Source organism: Protobothrops mucrosquamatus, unplaced genomic scaffold (genome assembly GCF_001527695.2).
Source record: "Protobothrops mucrosquamatus isolate PMUCROS unplaced genomic scaffold, P.Mucros_1.0 scaffold757, whole genome shotgun sequence".
NCBI classification, from domain to species: Eukaryota; Metazoa; Chordata; class Lepidosauria; order Squamata; family Viperidae; genus Protobothrops; species Protobothrops mucrosquamatus.
In genome coordinates this window covers 466,198-479,627 of record NW_015387027.1, presented here as the reverse complement: position 1 = coordinate 479,627, position 13,430 = coordinate 466,198, and the positions used below count along the sequence as shown (strand labels likewise).

Genomic DNA, 13,430 nt, shown 5'->3' with positions numbered 1-13,430 from the left:
ATCTTCAATCAGCTCTATTGGAGGAATGCAATAAATCTTTGTCCTCAATGCTCTATTCACAGAAATATAGCTCCTAACTCACCTAATTTGAGATAATTAGCTAGTTTAATGCTATTTTAAGCAATTGGGAAAACCATCCAGTCAGTGGGTGAAAGCTGTCAATCAGTGACATCTGTACATTTACTAGGCCTTGGAACTGAATTTCAGAAACTCAGGCAGTATCATATGATGTGACTGAGGCGTGAAAGACACAGCTGTCGGAAGTCCAGATTATATCTTGCCCCAAATACCAGAAAATTACCAATTTCTTATCACCAATCCTTAAAGTGTCTCTACCACTATGGGTTAAAACTAGACTAATGCTTAACAGGCACCAAGATGATCTTTGCATTTGTTCCTTAGTGGGCAGCCCCCAGTTTTTCCTAAAAGACCACTTTGGATGGCTATTGTATCCCCTCTAGAAGGAACTGACAAGCAGCATTCATAGGGGAGAGGAGATTAAGCCTTCCTCTGGATTCCGCCTCCCCTCCCCCAACAATGTCTTCATCTCCATAGTGCTGGAGAATTACACAAGTTCCTGAACGCTTCATCCATACATAACCAATAAATAAAGATATACCTCTTTAATTTTTTTATCTGAAAAACTTATATTTTTTTTAAAAAGGAAATAAAAATCTGATTTGTAGAGGGTGGTGGGAATTTTCCCAATTAAAAAAGTGTGCTGTGGTAGCCAACATCTGGTGCACATACTGCAAACAAGTGACATGCTTGCATAATTCTAGAGGATCTACAGATCTTTCTGGGTTAGGGGTCAATGCTTCTCTGCCCTTAAACAATTTCCTCCTATGCCTCTTCCATATACACATTGATTTAAATACATATTAATGAACACAAATCCAGGCAGTAGAACTTATTCCAGATTACCCAACAGTGCAATCACATTTCATACATCTGTTTCTATATTTAGATGCAGATTATAAATCTCTGGGTGTCAAATAAGACATAATCTGATACTTTAAGAAAATTATCACTGACTGCAGAAGTAGGTAACTTCAAGCAGTTTTTCTCTCTCTGCTAGAGTCCCCAACTGTACTTTGCTTGGATAAGGCAACTGTTGCAGAAACATAGCAATTCCTTATGAACCCAGATAGATGGTTGCAAATCATACAGAACTTTCTATATGGTGAACATCTCAATATGTTCAGGTCCTTTAGCCCATTAAGCCATGTTAACTAAATAGTATTCCTGTGAGCTTTTAAAGTGTCACACTGGGGTTAATTTAGCATTCAAACTTGCAGATGGGCCAGAAAGAGATGAAATTACCCCATTATCTGTACAAATGTCATGATCATTCCCAGATGAAGAGGACCAAAATGAGGCAATTAAGGTTTCAAACTCAAGGGAAGCGTGATAAATTTTGGTATAGATTTTATACCAGGTTGACATTTTTATAGCATAATTCAAAACCTGTTTTTTTAAAAAACACACACACAAAACTACCTTATTGTAATTCTGCATCATGAAGTAAATTTTAAATGTGCTAGACAGTGTCTGATCAAATATGCCTAGTCGTGAGGACAAGCCTATCAGTAGTGACCATTCAGAAAGTTTTCATAAAATTGTCTTGCTGGATTTAAATAGTTAAAACATGGATTGGAAAAGTAGGTTAATCATTATTTGTTAAGAATTGTTATAGTAAAGATAGCTAAACTTCTAATTTCTGAGTGTTGATGACAAGTTTCCTTTATCAAATTATATATATGCATATATTTCATTTAAAAGAAATGTGGAAGCATACATTGAATACCCATGATGAGGCCATATATACAATAAGCAAAATCAAGCAGTAACACTTTCCTTGAATTGCATCTCTTCAGGCTATTATTCCCTGAAGACATACAATCTTTCTACCCCAAAGTACAAAATTGGCTAAAAGATTCTTAGTAAACAACACTGTACTTTATCCTTTCCTTTTCTTCAAGAAGAGAAGTACAAGTTCTATTTGAAAGGTAGATTACTCTTCAAACAGAATAACTGCAAAAAAGACCTAAAATAAGATGTGGAAGCTGATGGGAACCAAGAGAAAAGAATTACATTACACAGGGCTACAAATGTGTGGGGAATTCTGCTAATGGAATTATGCAAAAGAATGCTAAATGAAATTAAGAAATGACAAAGGCAAACAAAAATCACATAAAGTAATGATTGCTGCAAAATTACAGATGAAAGATACTGTATAATGTGCATATGGAGAAAGAGAAAGAATAAATGGGCTAAAGGTCTAGATAAAATTGGATTATTGAAACATTTGCAATAAGATTTTTGAATTAATTATAATGAACACATAGCTAATGGGAAATAAACTCTTTTTTATAAGGCAAAAGAAAGATAAACAATGTCATGATTTCAAAAACTGGACGCTAGAGGGGACTAAAGTTTTTGGATAGAGGAAAGATTCACAAGCCTGTAAAATGTTGCAACATGTTATAACAATAATAAAATATTGAAGAAGACTTTTGAAGAATGGAATCAGAAAATGGTAGCCACAGTTTCAACAATATAGTAATGATGTCAGCTTCCAAGGATAAATTATTTGTTATTGAAGAAATGACAGAACAAAGTTTATCTGACACAATAGAGATGGCACCTCAAGTAGTTTTACAACTGACAGATCAAGAGAATGATCTAGAAAAGAATGTTTCACTGGATCTACAAAACACACTGGTTGAGGTTTTAAAATTTAAAAGGGAAATACAAATGACAAACCAAGAGAATGACTTGGGGTGCGTGGATTTTGTTTTCCTACTTGACTTACAGAACAGGCTTGTTAAAACCTTAAACAACTCTGAGCAATGAGACAAAGAATAAATGAAGAGAAAACAAATCCAGCAATATTTGAATGAACTAAAAATTAGGATTGCTTGAAGTAAAAGGAAGGAACATGAGATTCAAGAACAAGGTTAACCCAAGATATGTTATTACTTCTAGTAACCCTTTATGTACATACTATTGAGATGAAGATTGAAAAGATGGTATTTTATTAATTTGATTATAGATGAGAGATAGTATATGGCAGGGGTCTTCAAATTTGGCCCTTTTATGATTTGTGGACTTCAACTCCCAGAATTCCTCAGCCAGGCACACTGGCTGAGGAATTCTGGGAGATGTAGTGTACAAGTCATAAAAGGGCCAAGTTTGAAGACCCCTGGTATATGGGATGAAAAGATAAATATTTATAGCCTTAGAGTGGATTAAGGGTTATTATATTTCTTTATACTTGTGATGAAGGTTGGAAGACACTTCTTTATATATTTATTTTCTCTATATTATATTCTTTATTACTTTTCCTTTTCTTTTTCTGCACTTTTTACTTCTTTCTATTCTTTTTTCCGTCTTTTAGTTTGTATTAGAAATTATATAATCAAAATTCTTATCACATATATATTAAAATATAAATAGTAGTGTTCAAAGAGGAAAAATGATAATAAGGCTATCATAAATATTCACTGTTGAGATATGGTAAAATTGGAAGCATAGGTGGTATAAATCTTAAAACATAGATGTAATTTGCCTACAGAATGGCTGGCTCATTTAATGGGAAGGGTTTGATAAATGGATGAATGTTGTTATTACTATTCTCCTTCAGGGAAAGATAGCAAGACCGAGTAAAACATTTATAGTGGGATTTGTTAAGTGTATTTGGGAAAATGTTTTGCAGAATTCTAATCCAGCTTTATGCCAGGCAAGCGGTGAGCAACCAGTTTTTAGCAGGTCACTAAGAAATGCATGAATATGAAACATAAATACATAAAAAAGAAATACATTATACATTGATTTAGAGAAAGTATGTAATAAAGTGAATACATTAAATTATGGATGATTTGAATGAGTATAGAGTTGAAAGTTGATTGCTAAATTGGTAAAAAGAGTGATGAAAGAAAAGTATGTGTGAGAATAAACAGAGGCTGGTGTCTCATTCTTCTTTTACTGTATTTATGGTTACCTGTACTGTATAAGAAATCTTTGAAGTGGATTGGTTGGCAACATGTTTGAAAGATTTGCAGCAAATTTTAGATGGATAGGCTGACAGAGTTAATAACAGTATGGATTTTAAAATTGATGCATCAAAAATCAAGGAAGCTGTGTTTAGAGCATGTTTGTTACTCATATATAAATACTAAAACTAGAAAAAGTAAATGAGTTTATGTATCTCCCTACAATGTTTACAAAAAAATGGAAACTAGAGAAATTTTAAGAGATGAAAAGATAAATGGCAAGTATATTTGGTCTGTTGTGTGGAATGAATATTTGTAAAATGCAAAAATGCTTTTGTTTAATAGGATGCTTCTGCTTTCTTTACTACAAGGAGGTGAGAGTTCAGAATGACAGAAGCAGCATCCCAGTTAAAGTCAGCAGAATAGAGCTGAACTGGGGTGCTTAAGAAGTGTCTGTGTATAAAACAAAAGGAAAAGTGTCAAGACTGAATGGATGTTGAATAAACAGTTATCAGTTCAATATAAAAGAAGTACACTGAAACAATGTAGTTTTATAAAGAGAATAAATATTTAATTGCAAAATAAATATGAGGAAAGAGTGAATGAGTCAAAAGGAAGGGGAAGAAGGAGGAAGGTCGGATGGAGCAGAGAAGTCCTCCAAAGGAAACAAGTTGAAAGACCCATTTATATAAAGCAGTGTATGACACAGAAGAAGTAAGGGTGATTTGGAAGGGTAGAAATGGATGAAAAAGTATAGTGACTGGTGTGGTTTTAAAATACATTAAGCTTTATGGGTTTTTTTCCTTTTATCTTATGCCTTTCATTTCTTTAAGTTACTACTTGTAGTGCTGCTTAGGAAATAGAGGGTTAAGTATTTATGTGTGCCTAGTAAAAAAAATCAGGCCTGGTTTCTTTGTGGTAGAAGTGCAGACAGATATGACTGACAGAGCATTCTCATACATGACTTTAAGTCTGCAGTTGAGTGTGATATAATTTAGGGAAAAAAGCAATTACTGCTTCATTTAGATATTTATAAGCTCCCCATTGGAATTCTGCTGGATTTCTGGAAATGTTCATTACATGATCCCACATTTCTAGTGTAGTGTATTTCACAGCAGCTTGGTTTAGTTTACTAAACAGCAAGTAAAAATATTATATAGATTTGTAATAAAATTATGTTTAAATATTTGCAGACAGATCACATTTCCCTCCCCACTTAGCTAACTCAAGCTCTAGAGGGGCGCACACCAATAAAACATGAGAGCAAAGACACAGTTTAGGTGGCAAGCCACTGATGCGGCAAGGAAGGTAGCTTTCGGGCTTGGTTCAGATCCAGTTTGCCAGCAGAGCTGACAAGACCCTATTGTATTTCAGTTCTGATGGAAAAGAAGTTGACCAAAGGTGATAAGGGTGTTTTGTTTTCTCACTCTCCTCTCCACCTCTTTCTTCAAAATTGTCCTTCTCCTTTATGCACTTACACATCAAGTGCAGGACCTTTATGACCAGACTTCCCCTGAATCTTTTTCTTCAGCCTTTGCTGTTCTCCTATTTATGCTTTCCCTCAAGACTTTGTAATTTCCTCCAATTTGAGCCTTGGCAGCATAACGTGTCCTGGTGGCAGCTGCAGCCGCTACTGATTTTCTTCTGCTGCTGGATCCCGGCAGGTGCATTCATCCTGATCACAGCCATTGGGGAACAGAACAACCTAAAGGATTGGAAGAGCAATGGCATTTAGGGTAACAGAGACTTAATTCAGGGAAGCATCTCTTCTACCCTTCACTCATATGGATCAGTAGTACAACTTAGAACTATTTATCAGCTATTTATTCTCCAAATTTTCCAAGACAATGTTATAGAGACCAGGAACCCAAGAGCAAAATAAAAAGTTCTGGCAGAACTGAAGCAGAATAAAACCAAATTGGTTTCCACCCACAACACTAACTTAAGACAGTTTCATTTCTTTATTCGACAAGAGCAGGAACTAAATTCTAAGCTGCTTATAGGTTCTGCTCATTTCGAGAACCTAACAGACTATATTTGCTAAAAAGCATGCTAGTTCTCTGTTATCCACTAAAGCAACTTTCTTTTCCAGACTTCCACACAAACCTAAGAAACAGTTGAGTTGGATTTAAGAATTGCATTATGAGTTGCTTTAGTGATCATCAGATGCCATGTGCAAGGGCAAAATAATACCCTCTTCTCCTTTAGAAAAGCTTTCAAAATATGGATTTTGAAACAGGCCAGAAGCCATGCCAATTTGTGATCTTGTTTGACTGATGATGAGCGGTTGGAATTTTCTTTTTTGCATATTTCCTCAGGGCATTGGTATTTCTCTCTTTGCTGTATGTTTTGATTATGATTTTTATTCTGTGCACCACTTTGAGTCTTCTTGATTTGGTGGCTCTTTAAATTTAATGAAGCATGCATAGACCTCCCATTCTGCCAGCACTGATGAAATCTGTAACACACTTCATGAAGCACTTCTTGTTGAATGAGTTTTACCTGGGCACAATGATAAATGTTCTTAGAAAAGATAATCTGTATATACCTGGCATTCCATTCATCTTCATCCGTAGTCTTATATGAAATGGGAACTCATTCAATGCAGTGTTTGAAAGAGCTGCACTTATGTTTAAATATTTGCAGACAGGAGTAGTTAAGGGAAAGCCAGAGACTGTGAGCTGGTCTCTTTGTATGCCTCAATAGTTTCTTTCTGGAGAGTTCCCTGCCCTTGCTGTTTGTATAACTTGAAAAAGATATATGAATTCTGTGTATACTTTCCATACCAGCAATCAACTTCTTTGGGACCATCACTTGAGCAACCTTGAGAGTTTGAGATGATTTCTTTGACGAATTGACACAAATGCCCTTTTTCTGGTACAATTGTGCCACACAAAATACATCATTTATAAAGAAACGATCTTTCTGTGGCTGTTTAAAAAAACCAAACTAATAAAAACATCCAGCTTCACTTTTGGTTAATTCATCTCCTATGTAAATCCAGTTATTTTTATGCAGCAGGTCAAGAAGTTCAGCATATAATTTATACACAGAAATCTGGGACAAGACACTACCTATAAATTTGCCATATGTATTTGTGGATAAATCCATCCATGGATAAGCGAGCCAGTTTGTTGTACTGGTACAGGTGCTGGCCTAGAAACCAGGAAACTAAGACTTCTAGTTCTGCCTTAGGCATGAAAGCCAGCTGGGTGACTTTGGGTCAGTCATACTCACTCAGCTCAACTCACTTCCCAGGGTTGTTGTGGGGAAAATAGAAGGAAGAAGGAGTATTATGTATGTTCACCACTTTGAGTTAGTTATAAAATAATAAAAGCAAGATAAAATCTAATAAATAAGTGAATAAATAATAATTGTTGATTTTTTTAACCAAAATACCATGAAAAAATGTACTACCTGTGGATAAGCCAATCCACATTTTTCATGGTATTTCGGTTAAAAATTTCACACGTGGATGAGCTTGTCTATGTGTATACATGGGAAATGCAGGTACTTAAATGTGTGTGTGTGTGTGTTATATATTTTGTGGATAAGCTGAACTTCTTTTGGATATCTTTCGGCATTTAAAATTCTCGGCTTATCTGCAAATATGTAAGGTATATTCCATTTTCAGTTACCTTCTTTGAGGAGACTGTGGAGGAACAACAGTCACCCCCATCATACTGACAATAGGCTCGGTTGTTGATGGTGTCACACCAGCCATCGGCATGGAAAGGCTGTAAAGAAAGAGAAAAAAAGCATTCGGTGAATGAAGTGCAACAGGGAAAATCAATTAAGTCTGGCTCTCACATGTTAGAAACAATATATTGAAACATATTTTTTTGTAAAACAAGAGAAGAGAAACAGACCATCAAAACAGCTATACTGATTCAATGACAAGAATCACTAAATATGTAGACATACTACTGATTTAGTTATCATGGTTGAAGAATGCAGATATATATATATATATGACAGATGATTAAATGACTCCAAGAAATGGTTCTCCTGCCATAAATTGATATGCATTCAGGACTATCCATTCAGAAGAAGTCAATTTAAATTAAGTGAAATCAAGTTCATGTATATTTTTTAGTTATATGAGGTTAATGAGAGAGAGATAATTTGTCAAAACAAATACTGGGTATTTCCAACATGAAAGTGAAGCAACAAATTAACACGAATGCTTGAAAGATCTGGGACCATATCACATGTCATTCTTATTGGTAATGCTATTTGTAAATAAAAACTTGCTGTTATCAAGGAGGGATGTTTTAATACATTGTGCCTATAACAGTTTAAGATACATGGTCAATGAGGATGTTATGGCAACATCACCTCTCTACTGTATTCTTAGAGAACAGGTAAACAAGAAAACCAATATAACTAAGGAGAGATAATTTGACTCTCCCCACATTTTTTGCTGTATTCCACACAGTAGGGTTTGTTTACCTAGACAATGATTCATTTGCAAAGCCAGAAAATCATGACAATTAGAACATAGAATAATAATGTTGGAAGAGACCTTGGAAGGAGACCCAATACCATTTCAGGCAAATGGTTGTTCAGTCTCTTTTTGAAAGCTTCCAGTGATGGAGCACCCAAAACCTCTGAAGGCAAGCTATTCCATTGGATGATTGCTCTAACCATTAGGAATTTTCTTCTTAGTTCTAGGTTACATCTCTCATTGGTTAGTTTCCATCCATTGTTTCTTGTCTTGCCTTTTGGTGCTTTGGAAAATAGTTTGACCCCCTCATCTTTGTAGGAGCCCCTCAAATATTGGAACAGTGCTATCAGGTCCCCCCTAGTCCTTCTTTTCAATAGAGTAGACATACCCAATTCCTGTAACTGTTCTTTGTATGTTTTAGTCTCCAGCCCCCTAATCATTTTGTTGCTCTTCTCTGCACAGAGTCTCAATGTCTTTTTTGTATTGTGGTGACCAGAACTGGATGCAGTATTCCAAGTGTGGTCTTACTATGGCTTTGTAAAGTGGTACTATAACTTTATGTGATCTTAATTCTATCCTTCTATTAATGCAGCCTAAGGCTGCATTGGCTTTTTTGGCTGCTGCTGCACACTGTTGGTTCCTATTCAAGTGATTGTCCACCAGGACTCCAAGATCCTTCTCACAGTTACTGACATTAAGACAAGTTTCACCTAGTCTGTAATAGTAGTTGTAGTTCACAAATACAACTATTAACTGCCTATTGTAGTGAATGCTGGTTTAAAATGACTTCCAGATCAGCATCTAAAGAGAGGAAATCCTGAGATGAGGAAAGTATAATAGATGCCCATATTTATCCCAGTATGAATATATTTTTCACTATTTGAAATGGTGGAGATAACAGCAGTTAAGAGTTATATAATATGAAGAGTCATAGCAATATGACTCTTAACTGCTCTTATCTCAACCATTTCAAATGGCAAACAATATATTGAAACTGGGATAAATTTGGGCATCTATTATAATTATAGGCAACCATGATAATTCATGTTAAAATGCTTATAAGAGGAAAAATGGAAGTTAAAAATAATGAGAATAAAAATGAAAGGACCAAAAACGATAAAATGGGACATAAAATATGTTGGAAATCATAGGCTCTTAACTACTGCTAAGTAATGTGAATTAAATGGTGGCTGGATCAGTTGGAATGGTAAGGAACTAGAATTCAGGTCCTTTGCATTCTGCCATACTTGGAATTTCAGTTAGATTTCCCATCACTTAACCTAAAACAAGTCAGAATGGAAATTAGAATATATATATATATATATAATCCCAGGTATACACATAATGTGAAGTAAAATAAGGTGATCACCAGGAATGTTTAATCTACAAAACCAAGCTTTCGTCGGCCACACTACCGACATCGTCAGGGTATAAAATGCTGGATCCGGGAGTCCCGTTTTTATGTGGCTGGCTGTCTAATGGGCGGACCTATGACCCAATCCAGGGTCAAAGCGCAGAGACAGCCAGCCACATAAAAATGGACTCCCGGATCCAGCATTTTATACCCTGATGATGTCGATAGTGTGGCCGACGAAAGCTTGGTTTTGTAGATTAAACATTTGTGTTTATGATTTTATCCTGGTGATCACCTTATTTTACTTCATACATATGCTGGAATTGGGTATGTCTAGTTTAATGAAGAGAAGGACGAGGGGGGACATGATAGCAGTGTTCCAATATCTCAGGGGCTGCCACAAAGAAGAGGGAGTCAAGCTATTTTCTAAGGCGCCTGAAGGCAGGACAAGAAGCAACGGGTGAAAACTAAGCAAGGAGAGAAGCAACCTAGAACTAAGGAGAAACTTCCTGATAGTTAGAACAATTAACCAGTGGAACAACCTGCCTCCAGAAGCGGTGAATGCTCCAACACTGGAAGTTTTTAAGAAGAGACTGGACAGCCATTTGTCCGAAATGGTGTAGGGTTTCCTGCCTGAGCAGGGGGTTGGACTAGATGACCTCCAAGGTCCCTTCCAACTTTACTACTATTACTATTACTATAGCTATACTAGTCTCTCTTTAACTCTTTGTCAGCAAAATCTAAATTTACAGAAATAGTTTTTCGCAGTAGCGGCTTGAGCCTGCAAAACGCTCCTAGATTGGGGCTGAAAGGCAAAAGTAATCATAACAGTAGACCGGGTACTCTCTCTATATATATATTCCAGGAGAATAACTGCTGGCATTTTACAAAGCAGAAATGCTTGACTACAGCTTCTCGTATTTCTGAATTACCTTTCCCTTCTTTCTGTACAGGTCTTCGACTTACAATCACAACTGAGCCCCAAATTTTTGTTGCTAAGTGAGACATTTGTTAAGTGAGTTTTGTTCCATTTTATGACCTTTTTGCTGCAGTTGTTAAGTGAATCATTACAGTTGTTAAGTTAGTAACATGATTGTTAAGTGAAACCGGCTTCCCCATTGACTTTGCTTGTCAGAAGATCACAAAAAGGGATCACATGACCCTGGAACACTGCAACGGTCATAAATATGAGTCAGTTGCCAAGCATCTCAATTTCAATCACGTAACCATAGGGATGCTGCAATGGATGTAAGTGTGAAAGACGGTTGTAAATCACTTTCTTCAGTGCCGTTGGAACTTTGAACAGTCACCACATGAACTGTTGTAAATCAAAGACGATCTGTACTCACCAATTGCACACACAAATGCTCTCAAGCAATACTATGATAAATTTTGCTGCAGTACACGAGAATTTGATTCTCAGTGCAAACAAGCAGGTATTGCAAATTATTTTCAATAAACAGTAACCTTTTACAAAGGTGTTTCTTTTCTCTGACCTAGGAACTACAACACATTTTCTTCCAGTTACAGAGTTTCAATTCAGGTTTACAGAGTAAAAAAGAGGAAAGGAGGATCCTGTTCAAGCAGGAAATCATTCCCAGACTTTCATAGTTTGAATTCCATCCCCTGACAAGCGTTAAGAAATTTCCATCAAAGTCTAGAAAGCATTTTTCTGTGTTTCCCAACTGAAGTCCAAATAAATAAACAGCCATTCCCACACATCAATGCCAACAAAACAGCATTTTTGCAAAAATATAAATGAAACCCCATTTCTTTTCCAGGTTTTTAATGCCCCACAAATGATTTATATAATGTTTGTAAACAATAAAACTATAACTTTTATGGACTTATTTGGAAGACAAGGTTAATTTACAACATGAAGGGATTAAATGAATCACAATTTTTTGGGGGACTTATTACTACAACCTTAAAATTATTATTTGTAGAAGCTGTATCCAAAAACTCTTATGTGCATTTCAGTAATGTTATGTAGTTTGATATTGATATAGATCTACTCTGATCTATTTTATTTTCCCTTTAATTTAGCAAATGGCCAATATAATAAACTGAATGAGCATAAGAAATCTATCTGGTTCAACATCCCAAATAGTTCTCAATGGCAAGGCATTCAAACATTGGATGGATTGATCCAAACTGATGAAGTAAAAAAATTCCACAAAGCAATTTTACCTACTGAATGTATTGTTGAGGTTGGGGTAAGCAACCATATACATTCAATAACAGGATTATTGGGATTGGATTTATGTCTGGATCAGCATATACACTTTTCTGAGAATACTTAGAAGGCTACTTGGACAGATATTAACTGGATTGTTCTAGCTCTTTCGTCCTTAGGTATCAGGAGCGAACAGTTAATGGAACTGAACAAGAAGGTTAGTATTGGATCCAACCAATCAGAGTCAGACTTCAAGGGTTTATCAGAATTAAGTCATCCATTCCATCTCCAATAATTTTGCTATTTGCTGTGCAGAAGTTGTTTGCGGCAGGGTAGATTTGATTTAAATCAAGTCAATTTAAATCACGATTTAAATCATGATTTAAATCACTAGTAAAAAAGCTTGATTTAAATCAACTCGATTTAAATCATAATTTTTAAAGAGCAACTGTCATCTCTGTCCCATAGCAGCTCCTCCTCTGACTCGCTGTTGACTCACCAACAGTCCCATTCACTTTAATGGGACGCTGGTGATGCGGCAGTGACACAACACGTTGAGGGACGTGGCGGGCAGCAGGTGAGTGGATGCCCGCTAACAGGCGCTGCCATGATGGATCTGAAATGACAGGTGCTCTTTAAATGTAAGGACTCATTCTTGCTGGTAGTTAGAATCTTTAATATTATTATTTGCAAACAAAATAAAGGTTTCCTATTTAGAATAATAAGCTGTCAGGTTAGTAAAACGGGGATATCAGAACCGATTTTAGGTTAATAGGTTAATCACACATAGTTGGAAAACTACTCAAATTCTTTTATTTAATTAAAACACTTAGAGCCTGGTACAGATGCATTTCTCTTCAAACAATCATAGAGTTTGTAGTGTACATAGATTTGCAAAACAATGGGATAAAGGAATATTCCTGAACTTTGTTTTATGATTTATGTCATGGTTACTGTGAAACTGTGTGAATGCATCAGTGCAGTGCATGTTATCTCAGCTTGCAGAGCTTGGATTCATTGAATGAGTTTTCAAAAAATGTAAATATTGCAGAATATACAGCCTCATGCTACATAACTAAGCTCCATTTCATGCTGAATAAATTAAATTATTAATGTATCTTAAATAAAAAATTATATTTAGATAGATTTTTACTCCAAAGGCATTTTATCAAAATAAGTTTGATAAAAATTAAAAGAAATGTTTTAAATAAAAAAATCCAATTTAAATCAAAATAATATTTTTTATTTTTTTGAAAAAAAAACATCAATTATTATCCACCCTGGTTTGTGGATCTCAGAAGAGGTCACATGTGATCACTCTGTGGAGAACGTGAGTAACTCAAATGATCCCTGAGACCTCCCAGCCCAAGCATCTATTTAGCCTACCTGAATTTTTGAGACAGTAAAAGGTAGGGCTCAGTTTTTATTTTTTTATTTTTAACATTCTGGGATGGTTCA

The 13,430-nt window shown here is 35.6% G+C and overlaps 1 protein-coding gene across 1 annotated transcript in view; it reads right to left on the bottom strand.

Moving 5' to 3' along the window:
* Positions 1-4,332: 4,332 nt before the first annotated feature.
* Positions 4,333-13,430, bottom strand: part of PAPPA2 (pappalysin 2) — a 162,657-nt gene continuing 153,559 nt past the window's right edge. The window contains exons 21-22 of the mRNA XM_015818519.1: positions 7,634-7,732; positions 4,333-5,700 (exon numbers count right to left, since the gene is read on the bottom strand). Of these exons, the coding sequence (XP_015674005.1) occupies positions 5,626-5,700; positions 7,634-7,732 (174 nt within the window). The 3' untranslated portion in view covers positions 4,333-5,625. The remainder of the gene's footprint in view (positions 5,701-7,633; positions 7,733-13,430) is intronic.